The sequence below is a fragment of the Orcinus orca genome, chromosome 16 (genome assembly GCF_937001465.1).
Source record: "Orcinus orca chromosome 16, mOrcOrc1.1, whole genome shotgun sequence".
Taxonomy (NCBI): domain Eukaryota; kingdom Metazoa; phylum Chordata; class Mammalia; order Artiodactyla; family Delphinidae; genus Orcinus; species Orcinus orca.
The window spans coordinates 6,233,978-6,248,968 of NC_064574.1; the positions used below are offsets into that span (position 1 = coordinate 6,233,978).

Below are 14,991 nucleotides of genomic sequence, written 5' to 3' on the forward strand. Positions count from 1 at the left end.
GAACGAATGGGCAGACATACAGGAAGCACTTTGATGGACATCAACGATTCTCTGGCTACGGATGGGAGAAAAACCCGTCACCGGTTTGTTGGAAGATGGGCTCAGATAAAGGCAGGCCAAACGACAGGCCATTCCCCCCCGGAGGTTCTGGAGGCCCACCCCAATCCTGTCCTCAAGAATGCTTTCTTCTTCGAGTTATTTTTTGTTTCCCGGCATCCAAATATATTTATACACAATCAGCAAACATTAAATTTTCATTAAAATTTTGAAAAAAATTAAAAAGTAAAAATAAAACAGAATGGAATTTCCTGGAATAGTGTAAACCATGCCTTAAAACATCAGTGAACTGCAAATGATTTTAACCCTCCGTTGGCCCCAAACTTGTATTTATTCTGTATCTCGCTGGAGAACCAACTCCTTGTGGAGACCATCAAAACCATTATTCTCCATTAAAAAGAACTTACTGAGATGAAATTCGTACAAGAGAAAGTAACCCCTTTAAAACGAACAATTCAAGGACAGGTGGTGGGTTCACAGCTCCTTCTGAGTTTCCCCTCTCCCCCACCCCCTTCTCTGTTTCTCCCTCATTTTCCCTTGCCCTCCAGCTGCCTTACAGGAGAGCTTCTGGAAAGCACTTTAGACCGTCTAAAGAGCCGGGAAGGATGTAAGACTGTACGGGGTCCAGCCCCCTCCCAGCGTCTCGCCTTCTCGCTCCCTCTTGCTTCCACCTATAGCCGTGTCTTCCTTCTGGCCTCCTCATATCTCCTCCACAGCCCGCCCTTCACCCCTCAACGTCTTTTACTCCACTGACCTCCATTTCTCACCCCCTGGCCATGTCCTGGGCTCAATCCTGTTTTCCATCACGCCCGCTGTGTTCCCCCCTCCCTCCCTCTACTCCCGCTCTTCCTCTCCTCCGCCATCTCTCCGTAGCCTCCAGCGGGTTCCCTCCTCCCCCTTCCACACACTCCATCTCTCAAAACCCCTTTCAGTTGGTTCTCTCCTCCCCTGCACTCCCCCCACTCACCACCTCCCCGCAGGTCTCAGCACCCCCTGCAGGTCCCCCTCCCATCCCCCCCTCATCCACCTCCCTCCACGTCTCGGCGCCCCCTGCAGGTCCCCCTCCCCTCCCCACCACCACCTCCCCCCAGGTCTCAGCGCCCCCTGCAGGTCCCCCTCCCCTCCCCACCACCACCTCCCCCCAGGTCTCAGCGCCCCCTGCAGGTCCCCCTCCCCTCCCCCCCTCACCACCTCCCCCCAGGTCTCAGCGCCCCCTCCCCTCCACTCCCCCCCTCATACATCCCCACCCTGCCACGGTCTCTCAGCACTACCTGCAGCGCCCCCTGCAGCTCCCACGTCCCCTCCTCCAGATTCCGCATGCCCCATCAACCCCTCCCCCGGCCCCGCCCCTTGCACGCGGCCACGCTCCTGCCCTGCGCCTGCGTACTGCCATTCTTGACCCTCGAGCCCAGGCAGCTGTCTGCGGCGGCAGGCGGTGGCCTGCAGCACGCGGCACGAGGTGGAGCCCACCGGTACTGGGCCGGCCGGGCGCCGATGCCACGCCTCCCGGGTGAGGGACCACCCCCGGGGGCCAGACTGCAGCCTCCTCCAGAGCCGGAGCTGCTCCGCGTGGGTGTGGGCAGGAAAGGTTCTGGTAGGTGGCGAGGAGGGGGTCGGCCAGGGTGGAGCCAGGAGGGGGGAGGTGCCCCAGACCAGGAGGGGCTTATGCTAGACCTGAGGTCTGCATGGCCAAGGGTGCGTGGGTAGAGGCTCGAGGCAAAAAGCCTCCGTGGCTCAAAGGGTGCTGAGTCTGGAATTGTGCCCTGGTGGGAAGCTTGTCCAGGCCTCCCTTCTAGGCCTAGAATGCGCATTTGCTGGAAGCCTGCGCAGGGTCAAGCGTTCCAGGCCTGGAATGTGCATTTGTTGAAAGCCTGCCCAGGCCCACATCTGTTGGTTCTAGAATCTTCTGGACAAACACCTGCTTTAGTCTCAGTCCTACTTAGTCCAGCCCCTTGTAGGCCTAGGCTGAGTTAACTTAGTCCTGAGCCGTGTAAGCCCCAAAGCCTTTTGAGGCTGGAACCTTGTCAGCCCTTGACCAGCCCCAAAGCCTGCTAGGCCGAACCCACTGTGCCCACCCACACGGCTTGCTCTTTCTCTGACAGACCAAGTCACAATGGCAGGGACTGAGATCTCTGTCCCTCCGGAGCAGTTCACCAAAAGCAAAGAACCAGGGTTGATAACAGAAAAAGCCCTGGAGAAGGAAGAAGAAGGGGTGTGCAGAGCGAGGGAACACCCAAGCTCTGAAGAGTTAGAGGCCGAGAGCACCCACGGGGCCCTCCAGGCCAAGATCCCAGGGGGCGAGCTGCAGCTCCTGCTGGCCATCCCGGAGGAGGGCGAGAGGCACATCCTGACCCTGCAGATGGTGCACTTGACCTCCGAAGATGCGGAGCTGCAGAACCTGGCGCCACAGCACCAGGAAGAGGTGCAGGGGATGGTGCAGCAGGCTGGTAGTGGGCTGCAGTCACTGGTGTGCCTTGGGGAGGGGTCCCAGCAGAGCCCGCACCAGTGTGTCACCATTAGCATCCAGGAGGAGGTGTACCTGCTGCAGGAGGTGGAGGTGATGCAGTTTCATGTTCTGGAGGAGAATGTGACCGGGGCCAGTGAAGACAGTAAGTGTGCAGTGAGCCTGGCAGAAAGCTCTGGATCTAGAAAGGTACAACTAGTTTTAATAAAATGGGGGGCAGGGGAGGAAGCCAGAAAACTGTTTTTTAGAGTTACCCTTCATGCAGTATTATGTATGGACAAGCAGTTTAAAATTTGCAATTTAAAATTAAATACAGTAAAAATATTTCCCAGGAAAATCTTGGGGGACCTCATGTTGTTTTTGAAGAGTTTAAAAAGTTATGCTAATTAGAATATGATGAGACGCATCGAGTCTTTAAATTGTGTTCTGTTTCACCACCGAGACCCTCGATGCTTAGTAATTACAGTTGAAGCATTTTGGTTGCAATGGACAATCTTCTGTGCTTCTTTAATTTGTGTTTTTCTCTATGGATTCTGTGGTTTCATCAAAGCAAAGAGTTGAATCAGGCTGTAATTAATAGTACTGTACTTGTTTGAATACCTGTTTTTGTGTATTAGCTTGAGAAAGGTCAGGAAGAGGAACGGCTGCTGGCTGAAGGTGGATCCAGTGAAGAAACAGAAGGGCAGTTTCTTCTTCTGGAAGTGAGACCAGGAGATGAAGGAAGAGTTGAAATTGTTCTGACAGTTTCACCCTTAAATATTGAGAAACCTGCGCTGGGTCAAGCACATGTTGAAGAAGCCAACGCTACAGAAAGTCAAAAAAAGACAAAGGGTAGGCCAGTTCCTTTGTAAGAGACTCTTCAAACAACAGGGCTGCTGATTCTCTTCAGGGGAAGGGGATGGTAGTTGAAGTTTGAAGTGGTTGCCTTAGTCGCTTTCAGAATGTCAGGAAATGGGAGAGGTTTTGAGCTAACGTTCTGTATTGTGAGTCAAATCCAAAAGAGTTTTGCATCTTGTGCGCAGATGTTTTGAAAGCATAGTACAGAGGCTCCCGAAAAGGGCCATGCACAGAAATAGAAATTTGGGCCCCATCTGCTCCCTAGTTTGCATCCCCGGGGGGTTACAGGGTCTGACGGAGACCAGAGCAAGTGCTTCAGGCCCTGGAGAAGGAAGGAGTGATGCCCAGAGGGCAGCAGAGGCTCCCTTTAAGGGGAGGGGATGTTTAGGTGAGGCCAGGAAAGAGAATGACTCTGACCCTCGAAAAGTATTTGTTCAGCTTTTTTTAAAGTATTAGTTTTTCTCCCTTATTTAAATCAAGAGAGTCCACCCTTGAAGTCTCAACTTTTAGCTCATTTATAAAAAGTCATATCTGGCCACCCTCAGCTGTTTCCTCCTTCTAGCAACAGCTAGTCGGGGTTAGAAAGAAACTCAGTTTAGAAAGCCACACTGCCACCACTGTCCCTTCTTCTTATGTGTGGTTAACGTTATTCATTTAGGCTGATTGCCTCTGGCTTCAGTAGCTGGTTGCATTCGTAACCTTTGCTATATATTAGTTTCTCATATATTTAAATCAAGAGATTGTACCCCCAAATTCCCAGCTCCTAGCTCATTTTCAGGTTTTTTAATATATTCACAATTCTGTGCAAGCGTCACCACTGTCTAATTCCAGAATATTTTTATCACCCTAAAAAGAAAAGTGTACCCATCAAACAGTCACTTCTGGGCATTTCATTTAAATGGAATCATACCCAGGTAACATATGGCCTTCTGTGTCTGGATCCCTTCACATACCATAATGTTTTCAAGGCTCATCCACGTCGCTGTAGCATGTGTCGGTACTTCATCCCTTCACCCCTGAATAACATTCCATTGTGTGGATACACACCGTGTTCTGTTTATCCAGTGATCTGTTGATCCAGATTTAGGCTGTTTTTACCTTTTAGCTATTGTCCATGGTGCTGCTATGAATATTCATGGACAAGTTTTTGTTTGCACACCTGTTTTCAGTTCTTTTGGGTGTATACCGAGGAGTGGAATTGCTGGACACTCTATGTTTCACTATTTGAGGAGCTGCAGAGCTGCACCAGTTTACATTCCCACCAGCAATGTAGGAGGGTTCCACTTTCTCCACATTCTCACTATTCTCCATTTAAAAAAATTACAGCCATCCTAGTGAGTGTGAAGGGGTATCCCATTATAGTTTTCATTTGCATTTCCCTAATGACTAATGATGTTGAGTATCTTTTCATGTGTTATTGGCTATTGGTGTGTCTTCTTCGAAAATGTCTATTCAAATCCTTTGCCCATTTTTAAATTGGTACCTGTATTAGCTTCCCAGGGCTGCCATAACAAAATGCCACAAACCGGGTGGCTTAAAACAACATAAACAGGGCTTCCCTGGTGGCGCAGTGGTTGAGAGTCTGCCTGCCAATGCAGGGGACACGGGTTCGAGCCCTGGTCTGGGAAGATCCCACATGCCGCAGAGCAACTAGGCCCGTGAGCCACAACTGCTGAGCCTGCGCGTCTGGAGCCTGTGCTCCGCAACAAGAGAGGCCGCGATAGTGAGAGGCCCGCGCACCGCGATGAAGAGTGGCCCCTGCTTGCCACAACTAGGGAAAGCCCTCGCACAGAAACGAAGACCCAATACAGCAAAAATAAATTAATTAATAAACTCCTACCCCCAACATCTTAAAAACAACAACAAAAAAAAAACCATGAACATATTCTGTCACAGCTCTGGAAGCTGGAAGTCTGAAATCAGTGTTGATACAGCCATGCTCTGTTGGAAGGCTCTAAAAGAGAATGTGTTCCATGCCTTTCTCTTAGCTTCTGCTGATGCAGCAACCACAGCATCCTTGGCTTGTAGGTGCATCCCTCCAAGTCTCTGCCTCTGTTGTCACATAAAGTTCTCCGTGTGTCTCTTTCTGTGTCTCTGTTCTCTTCTTATAAGGATACCAGTCGTATTGGATTAGGACCCGTCCTAGTCCAGTATGATCATCTGAAATTGTCTTCAAAGACCCTATGTGCAAGTAAGGTCACATTCATAGATATTTGCCATTAGGACTGCAACGGATCTTTTTGGGGAACACAACTCAACCCCAAAACCTTCTATTCCAAGTTTGTTGAGTGTTTCATCATGAAAGGGTGTTGGAATTTGTGAAGTGCTTTTTCTGTACCTATTGAGATGATCACGTAGGGCTTTCTCTCCCTTTCTTTTGTCAGTTTGGTGTATTACATTGATTGATTTCCATCTGTTCAACCTCTCTTCCATTACTGTGATAAATTCCACGTAGTCAAGGTGCACAATCTTTTAAATATGCTACTGGATTTGGTTTGCTAGCATGTTGAAGATTTTTGCATCGGTATTCATAAGGGATATTGGTCTATAGTTTTGTTTTGGTGTCTTTTTTTCAGTATCAGAGTAATACTGGCCTCATGAAATGAGTTGGGAAGTGTTTCCTACTCTTCTCTCTTTTTTTTTTAAGAGTTTTAGATGTTAGAGTTTAGATGTTTTTTAAGAGTTTTAGATTGCTGTTAATTCTTTAAGTGGGGTGGTATTCTCCAATGATGCCATCTGGCCCTGGGGGTTTCTTTGTTGAACTTTTTTGATTAATGACTCAATCTCTTTATTGATTGTAGGGCTATTTGGATTTTCTATTTCTTCTTGAGTCAGTTTTGGTAGTTTGTGTGTTTCTAGGAATTTTCCATTTTGTATAGATTTTCTAGTTTATTGGCACACATCTGTGTATTCTCTTATAGTCCTTTTTATTTCTGTACGGTTGGTAGTACACTTTGCTTCTTGATTTTAGTTATTTGACTTATCTTTTTTTTTTTTTAGTTACAAGTCTAGAGAAAGTGTCAATGTTGATCTTTTAAAAGAACCAACTTTCAGTTTCATTGGTCCTCTCTGCTGTTTTCTTATTTTCTATCTCATTTATCTTTACTCTAATCCTTATTATTTCTTCCTTCTGCTAGCTTTGAGTTTAGACTTCTCTTATTTTTCTAGTTCCTTAAGATGTAAAGTTAGGTTATTGATCTGAAATATTTTTTCTTTTTTAACGTAAGTGTTTACAATTAAAAGTTTCCTTCTGAGCACTTTAGCTATATCCTGTAAGCTTGGTGTGCCATGTTTTCACTTTTATTCATCTCAAAGTATTTTACAGTTTCTTTGTGATTTCTTCTTTGACCCATTGGTCCTTTAGGAGTATGTTGTTTAACTTCTGTATATTTGTGAATATTCCAAATTTCCTTCTTTTAGTGATTTCTGACTTCATTCCATAATGGTCAGAGAGCAAATTATTTCTGTCTTCTAAAATTAATTGACACTTGTTTTCTGATTTACCATATGGTCTTTCCTGAAGAAGGTGCCTTATGTACCTGAGAAGAATGTATGTTCTCCTGTTGTTGAGTGGAGTGTTCTATAGCTGTTTCTTCTGTCCAGTTCGTTTATAATGTTGTTTAAGTCTTCTGTTTCCTTGGTGATATTCTGTCTAGTTCTCTTCATTGTTGAAAGTGGGGCATTGAAGTCTCCAACTGTTATTGAACCATCTCTTCCTACTTTCAGTTCTTTCAGTTTTTGCTTCAAGTATTTTGGGGATCTGTTATTAGGTTCACGTATGTTTGTAATTGTTATATCTTCATGATGGTTTGACCCTTTTATCATTGCGTTATGTTCTTATTTGTCTCTTGTAACAATTTTTGTCGAAGTCTGTCTTGTCCATTAGTACAGCCACCCAGCTTTCTTTTGCTTACCATTTGCATGGAGCACCTTTTGTTCAGTTACCACATTAGGTGAGAAAAGGATGTGTGTAGTTACTTTGTATTTAAGTGGAACTTGAACACCTAAAGAAAGGTTTTTACCAATACATAAATGTTGTCTCTCCCTCCTACAGAAGGAAAACGAACCTTCCACTGTGACATCTGCACGTTCACCTCTTCTAGAATTTCGAGTTTGAATCGTCATCTGAAAACTCACACCAATGAAAAGCCTTATACGTGTCACCTTTGCCTGAAAGCTTTCCGTACTGTTACTGTCCTTCGGAATCATATCAACACCCATACAGGTAAACAGCTGAGAGGGACGTTTACCTTGAATGATGTGTGTTGAGGCTTAGGTAAGAATGCAAATCCATCTGTTTGTATAGTAAAATAATGCAGTTTTTTAGACTTTAATTTTGTCTTTTTTCTTCAATTTTAGTTAAAAACGTTGGATGTTCCCAAGATTTTTCTCATATCTTTCCGGGGCCTTTGTGGTTTAAAGAGCCTCTTAACTTTTAAAGCATTTTGAGACTGGGTGTCATTAATAAGTTATGATTCCCTAGGAAAAGTGTGGCTAAATCTTGCTTGAAAGAATAAACGATGTGATCTTACAGGAACCAGACCCTACAAGTGTGGTGACTGTGACATGGCATTTGTCACCAGTGGAGAACGTGCCCGACACAGACGTTATAAACACACTCACGAGAAGCCCTTTAAATGTTCCATGTGCAAGTACGCTAGCGTAGAGGTAAGTTCACTCTTCAAGTTCCGTAGTGTTGTATTAAGAAGCTGCTGTCACAGTCATGTAAGTCAAACTACCAGTAGAATCTCTCATAACATCTCTGCAGGAAACAATACTCATTTTGTTTCCTAAATTTAATTTTTTAAATGTGGTTTCTTTGATTACTGACTAGGGAAAGCAGTATGCAGAGCTGTACAAATTACAAATAACATGTGGTCCTTGAGAAATAATTCTCATATTTGTTAAAAAGTTCTACCCTGCATTCTTTGTAGGACTTGTTCCAGAAAATCAAAGTGTATTTGCTCTGACAGAACAGAGACCCAAACTGAATGTTCGCTGAGAGTTTTGAGCTTTCCTCAGTGGCACTTGATTTGATACAAAGCAATGTGCTTAAAGATTTAAACATGGCCGGGCTTCCCTGGTGGCGCAATGGTTGAGAGTCTGCCTGCCGATGCAGGGGACACGGGTTCGTGCCCCAGTCCGGGAAGATCCCACGTGCCACGGAGTGGCTGGGTCCGTGAGCCATGGCCACTGGGCCTGCGCGTCCGGGAGCCTGTGCTCCGCAGCGGGAGAGGCCACAACAGGGAGAAGCCTGCGCACAGCAAAAAAAAAAAAAAAGGTTTAAACGTGGCCATTTCCACTCTTAATGACAGAGGCCAACTTGTTAAATCTTCAGTTATAAGTCATGTTCATTTCAACTAGATCAGTTTCTTTATACCTTCCAGCAGATTTAGCACACCCTCAGTGAAACAACAGAACAGTATATTTACTTTTTTTTTTTTTTTTTTTTTTTTTTTTTTTTTTGTGGTACGCGGGCCTCTCACTGTTGTGGCCTCTTCTGTTGCGGAGCACAGGCTCCGGACGCGCAGGCTCAGCGGCCATGGCTCACGGGCCCAGCTGCTCCGGGGCATGTGGGATCCTCCCAGAGCGGGGCACGAACCCGTGTGCCCTGCATCGGCAGGCGGACTCCCAACCACTGCACCCCCAGGGAAGCCCTATATTTACTTTTGAGTGTCACTTTTGTACAATTAATCTTTAAGAACTCCACTATCTAGCAGAGCGCATGCTGGGTCCTGATTTTGAGCCCCATTGGGAAAGGACGATACGCTTGAATTGAACTGAGTTAAAGGGGATGGCTAAAGTTTAAATACAGTAGTGATGAAACTGCGTTTCATCAACTAGGAAATTTCACAGACAGGGCAGAATTTGATTCCAAAAAAAAAATTTTTTTTTTTTTTGCTATAACTATTTTCAAAAATTATTTGTCATCTGAGTTAAAGGTTGAAACTGTACCCTGAAAACACAAAATGAGGGTTTCAAAGAACAAAGCCATCTGAGAATCCTACGCCTAGAATAGACGTGTGGTTGGTGTCCTGCCAGTTCTCAGCACAAATTTCCCACGTTCGCTGAGACCCTTCTCCAGGGTCGACCTCAACATATGGACCCTCTGTTTCTGCCCTCACCCTGTGTTTTGCATCTTCCAAGTCCTAGCATGCTGGTCTGCTCTAAGGGGGAGTGGCCAAAGCCCCCCACCCTGACGCCACCCCTTTACACATATGCCAGCAGGAATGTGTGAAGCTGGGATGCAGAGTACCCCAACTTCTGAACTCCCCTCCCTCCCCCTCCTACCTTTCAAAGCCGTCCAGAGAAGGTTTACACACAGCCTTCTTTGATCATGCACACCACTCCGCTTTTCAAACCTCTCATGCTACAGTTTTTAAAATTCCTTTTGTTTTGCTTTCTGATACACTCAAAGCTATCTTTTTTTCTTCTAAAAATCTAAGCTAAATTTTTTGGTTTGGTCTTGTTTTCCATTCCGAGTCTTCCTTTGTTCTTGAATGTTCTTTAGGCTTCTGGGAAGCTGCACATTAGGGAACCAGGCCAAGTGGAGCCTTCCTGAGATCACAGACAGGCTGCCGAGGGCTTTCCCACGTCTGTAGCCCAAGCATGGTTCATTACCTCTGTTTCTGCTAAAGGTAGAAAGGAGCCTGAAAGAAGTGAATACAGAATAAGAACAGTCCTAGAAGGTCACTACAATAGGCCCAAAACATGATAAAATGGGCATGTTTGCCTTTTAACTAATTGCCTAGGATACGTAATTAATCAAATTAGAATGTATTTTCTTCTACTTAAAAGTTCTTACAAACTGCTACCGCGTAGAACCTATTCTTATTTTTTATATATAAATGTATTTATTTGTTTATTTTTGGCTTCGTTGGGTCTTCATTGCTGTGCTGGACTTTCTCTAGTTACCGCGAGCGGGGGCTACTCTTCGTTCCGGTGCGCGGGCTTCTCATTGCGGTGGCTTCCCTTGTTGCGGAGCACGGGCTCTAGGCGTGTAGGCTTCAGTAGTTGCAGCACACGGGCTCAGTAGTTGTGGCACGCGGGCTCAGTAGCTGTGGCTCGTGGGCTCTAGAGCACAGGCTCAGTAGTTGTGGCGCACGGGCTTAGTCGCTCCGCACCATGTGGGATCTTCCCGGACCAGGGCTCAAACCCGTGTCCCCTGCATTGGCAGGCGGATTCTTAACCCCTGCGCCACGAGGGAAGTTCCCGCGTAGAATCTATTCTTAATGGCAAGGAAGGTGTTCCTCCATCCCTGGGCCATTTAGGGTCCACAGAACTTGGAACTGTGAAGTGCGTCCGACAGATGTCGGTCCATTCGAGAGCTCATGTTTTCAAGTTTCTCTGTTATGCAAGCAAACAATTTTCTGGCCTCTGCACTTCCGCAGCATGATCTAAACTTTGCAGCTATTGAGAGGCCGTTGCCTTAGAAATGAAAATAAGATTGTGGATGCCAGGGAGCAGCTAGATTTCCATTTTCCTTTGTAAAGTGAAGCTGAGGTGAGAGTCTCTTGAACGTCCCGTTCATTATCGCCCGAGGGTCTTACGCACACACATCAAATGCAGAGCGTCATCCGCCGCAAAAAGGAAGCGGCAGTGGCTTTAGCAGGTTTTCTCCGGGATGGGAGGTAGGCTCTGCTGTTAAGATCGGACTCGTTTAGATATCTTTTACAACGCTGGTTTATCGAAGACGCCACAAGTTTGGAGTTTCTGCTGCAATAAATATCTTTCATTTGTTTATCAGGCAAGTAAGTTGAAGCGCCACATCCGTTCGCACACGGGGGAGCGCCCCTTTCAGTGCCATCTCTGCAGCTACGCCGGCAAAGACGCCTGCAAGGTGAAACGGCACATGAGGACGCATTCCGGTAAAAGTTTCTCACGCTTAAGGCCAAATAAGTAAAGCGTAGTTTCCTTCTTACAAGTGACCTTGGCAAAGTTATCTTCGGTGCAGAATTAGAGGTCGAACATCAAAGCGAAGTTTTGACACAGGGATGTTGCCTCTGCATTTATTTAGCGTTGAGGGAGCGTAATTCAACACATAAACACAGCACGTAGATACCCCGTGGTGACCCCACTGTGAAGAGTAAACACCGTCAACTAGTTGCTCCCATAGGTTTTCCAGGTTTTTCAAAGTCGGCGCCTTAATTCATCCTTCAACGTTAAGGCAAAACAAAAAACAAAGTGTACTGATTCCGTAAAGCACCGTCTTTATATTTTGTTGTATAAGGACTATGATTATGTGTGCTTCTGGGTTCTTTACACCGAGGGTAGGAACCAGGTGTGGGTCTTGAACTGTGAGTACCGCCAGATGTTAGGAGAGTCGCCCATCTGGGCTGCTGTCCACACAGCTGGACACCACGTTGTCCGGGCTTGATTTAGGGACCTGGCCCTAGTTGCAAAGGAGTTGCAAAGGGAGTCCTGGGGGGGAAAGAAAGGCTTTCAGCCCCAGGTGTCCTTTGGGGAGCACCAGGGGTTTCGGGGTGAAGCCCCTCGGCGGAGGGTCACTGCTGTCATCCGTGTCCCAGGTGAGAGGCCCTACGAATGCCACATCTGCCACGCACGCTTCACCCAGAGCGGGACCATGAAGATACACGTCCTGCAGAAGCATGGCGAGAACATCCCCAAGTACCAGTGCCCGCATTGTGACACCGTCACGGCAAGGAAGAGCGACCTGCGTGAGTGTCTGGCTTAGAGAACTTCCTTTAGCTGCCCCGTGGGCCGGCTCTTCGGGAAGCCTGTGGAGCCCTGGGCCTGATTCCAGGGAGGCAGCGGGATTCAGGTACTGCTCCTGGGTGTGTGTTTGTTTGTTTTCCGGACGTGCTGTGATGCCATCTTGTGGCTAGATCTCGTAAGTGCAGTTTCAGAGTCTGGCCCAGGCCCGGTCCAGGTACACAGATGAGCTCTCACGGGCATTTGAGCTCCTAAAGGGCTTCCCGGGTATTATTTTATTCCATAGTGGGCCTGTTTTTACAGATGACGAAGCGGATAAGGGACAAAAAGCGAACTGCCCCAGAGTCTCGTGACCAGGTGCCAGGAGGTGGCCTGATTTCAGGTTCTGACTCTCTATTAAATGATCTCTCCCGTGACACTCGGCAAATTTTTCTTAAACCCTTGCTGTGACCCTAAACAATTCTGGGAACCGAGGGTGGAAGCACGACATGGTTCTTTCCATAAGGAACTTGCTTCAGTAAAAGAGCCCGCTTCATGTGACATGAAATCCGTCCTGTGACAAGGTGAACCCTCCTAACAGTACGAGGCACCTTGAGCAGTTCCAAGTGCCAGACTGGGAGCTGGGATTGTATCTCGCCTGCAGAGGAAACCGGCCCTACTTAGCCGGGGGCGGTGGTGGAGGTGACGGTGAGTGAACCAGCCCCTCTCCTTTGTTTCAGGGTTCCTGGTCTCTCATTTTCTTCTTTCTAAAACACATAACACTGTGACACTCAATATGTCGGCAGAAATAGAGTCCCTGGTTTGCCCAGAGAAATTCTGGAGATGAGAGGCACAAACATTTGCAAACATTTCTGAAAGGGTAAAGGTGTTTAATGAAGTCTTAACTTTGCATCCAGATCCTTTGTCAGTTGCAAAACACAGCCCAGTGAGACCCTGTAGGGCACAAGAGTCTTGAGCCAGTTGCCAAGAAAGGACATTACCGACACCACGGCAAAGAAATACAGGTCATGTCCCATCCAGGTCGGTGGCGCACTCCCTATACCTCCATAACCCGTAAGATGCTTTGTACACAAGCTAAGTCTTCCTTCCTGTCACTATATGAGACACCAAGCTCTTTAAATGACCGAGTCGGCACGTATGAGGTGTGTACCTCTGCCCTGAAGAGACGTCTTACACAAAGGATCAGAAAGCCAGCACGCTTTAGACTTAGTTGAGCCGAAATTATCCTAGAGCGCGTCTCTCGAGTACGACGTAGGAAAAAACAGAGCACTGGCCTCTAACAGAACGTCGGGGCTTCTATTTTAAGCCAGAATACAGAAGTTATATCTTCGTTATGTAAAACCATCTTAACATTATCCTCAAAGTCCACCCACACCGTAGGGTTCTCCAAGTGCTTTGTTAAATGAACACACCAGGTCCGATATGCCCTAGCTTATGAAACGCTTGACTCTATATGAACGAATATTAAGATGAGATGTCAGTGTGCCGTGCATTTAGAGCAGCAGTGTTTTAGCTGAGACTGATTTTACCTCCCAGGAGACACTTGGCAGTGTCTGGAGGCACTTTGGTTGTCACAAGCAGGGAGGAAGGGATGCTACTGGCACTAGAGGGTAGAGGCCAGGGTTGCTGCAGAGAACAGGACACCCACCCAGGAAGGCATGAGCCAGCCTCAAGTGTTAATACAGGCAGACCTCGTTTTATTGCACTTTGCTTTCTCGTGCTTCTCAGGTACCGCGTATTTTACAGATTGAAGGTTTGTGGCAACCCTGCGTTGAGCAAGTGTGTGGGCACCATCTTTCCGACAGCATTTGCTCACTTCTGGTCTCCATGTCACATTTTGGTAAATCTCGCAATATTTCAAACCCTCCACCAGCAAAAAGATTATCACTTGCTGAAGGCTCAGATGACGATTAGCATTTTTTAGCAGTATTTTTAAAGTATGTACATTGTTTTTTAGACATAGTGCTAGTGCACGCTTAGTAGACTACGGTATAGCATAAACATAAATTTTATACGCAGTGGGAAACAAGGAAATCCGTGTGATTGACTTTATTGTGATGGTCTGGAACGGAACCTGCAATATCTCCGAGGTCTGCCTGTAGTAGCAAGGGTGAGAAACCCTATTTGGAGCGTAGGGGGAAATCGGCCTCACGGAAAGTAACCTTATTCTCCCACGTGATGTTCGGTTACTCTTTTAGGCGTCCATTTGCTCAAGCTGCATACGTACGAAGCTGCAGAGATGAAGTGCCGCTACTGTTCTGCTGTCTTCCACGAGCGCTATGCTCTCATTCAGCACCAGAAAACTCACAAAAACGAGAAGAGGTTCAAGTGTGAACACTGCAGCTACGCCTGCAAGCAGGTACTGTGTTTCAGGCACTTTGGGGAGGAGCCGAGAGTTGAAAGCAAGCGTTCTTAAAGTGTGGCTCACAGACCCCTAGAGGTCCTTGAAACCAATCAGGATCATAAGATCAAGATCACTGTTATTAACTAGTTGTAATGCCAACACATTATTCGCCCTTTTCACTAGGTGACATTGGCACTGATGGTGCAAGAACAGTGGAGCTGCTTTAACGTGAGTCAGTGCGGCCACACCAAGCAGGACCACTGTGTTCTTGTTCTTCGTGCACTGGCAGCAAAAAGGAAGGGCAGTCTACTTAAGAATGTCCTTGACAAAGCCGTGAAAGTTATTCACTTTATTCCATCTTGATTGACCCTGAATGCTCTTTTTAATAGTCTGCGTGATGAACTGCGAAGTTGGCATAAAGCACCTCCGCTGTCCTCCAAAGCACGGTGGTCATCTGGAGGAGGCATCTGTGGGACTTTTGAGTTGCCAGCTCAACTAGCCACCTTTTCGTGAATCACTATTTTTTCTTGAAAGAACAGATGACAAACTCTACTTATTCCATTATTGGGTATTTTGTAGACGTTCTCTTGAAAGCAAATGTAGTGATCCTGCCACG

The 14,991-nt window shown here is 46.7% G+C and overlaps 1 protein-coding gene across 4 annotated transcripts in view; it reads left to right on the forward strand.

The window, feature by feature from the left end:
- Window positions 1-1,909: 1,909 nt before the first annotated feature.
- The window catches only part of CTCFL (CCCTC-binding factor like), a 29,088-nt gene continuing 16,006 nt past the window's right edge, over window positions 1,910-14,991 (forward strand). For 2 of the 4 annotated variants that reach the window (XM_049698947.1, XM_049698948.1), the window contains exons 1-7: window positions 1,910-2,710; window positions 3,139-3,352; window positions 7,413-7,583; window positions 7,893-8,026; window positions 11,106-11,226; window positions 11,887-12,036; window positions 14,230-14,390. In XM_049698947.1, coding sequence (XP_049554904.1) covers window positions 2,171-2,710; window positions 3,139-3,352; window positions 7,413-7,583; window positions 7,893-8,026; window positions 11,106-11,226; window positions 11,887-12,036; window positions 14,230-14,390 — 1,491 coding nt within the window. In that variant the 5' untranslated portion in view covers window positions 1,910-2,170. The remainder of the gene's footprint in view (window positions 2,711-3,138; window positions 3,353-7,412; window positions 7,584-7,892; window positions 8,027-11,105; window positions 11,227-11,886; window positions 12,037-14,229; window positions 14,391-14,991) is intronic. The other 2 variants (XM_033410319.2, XM_033410318.2) reach the window with 2 other exon arrangements.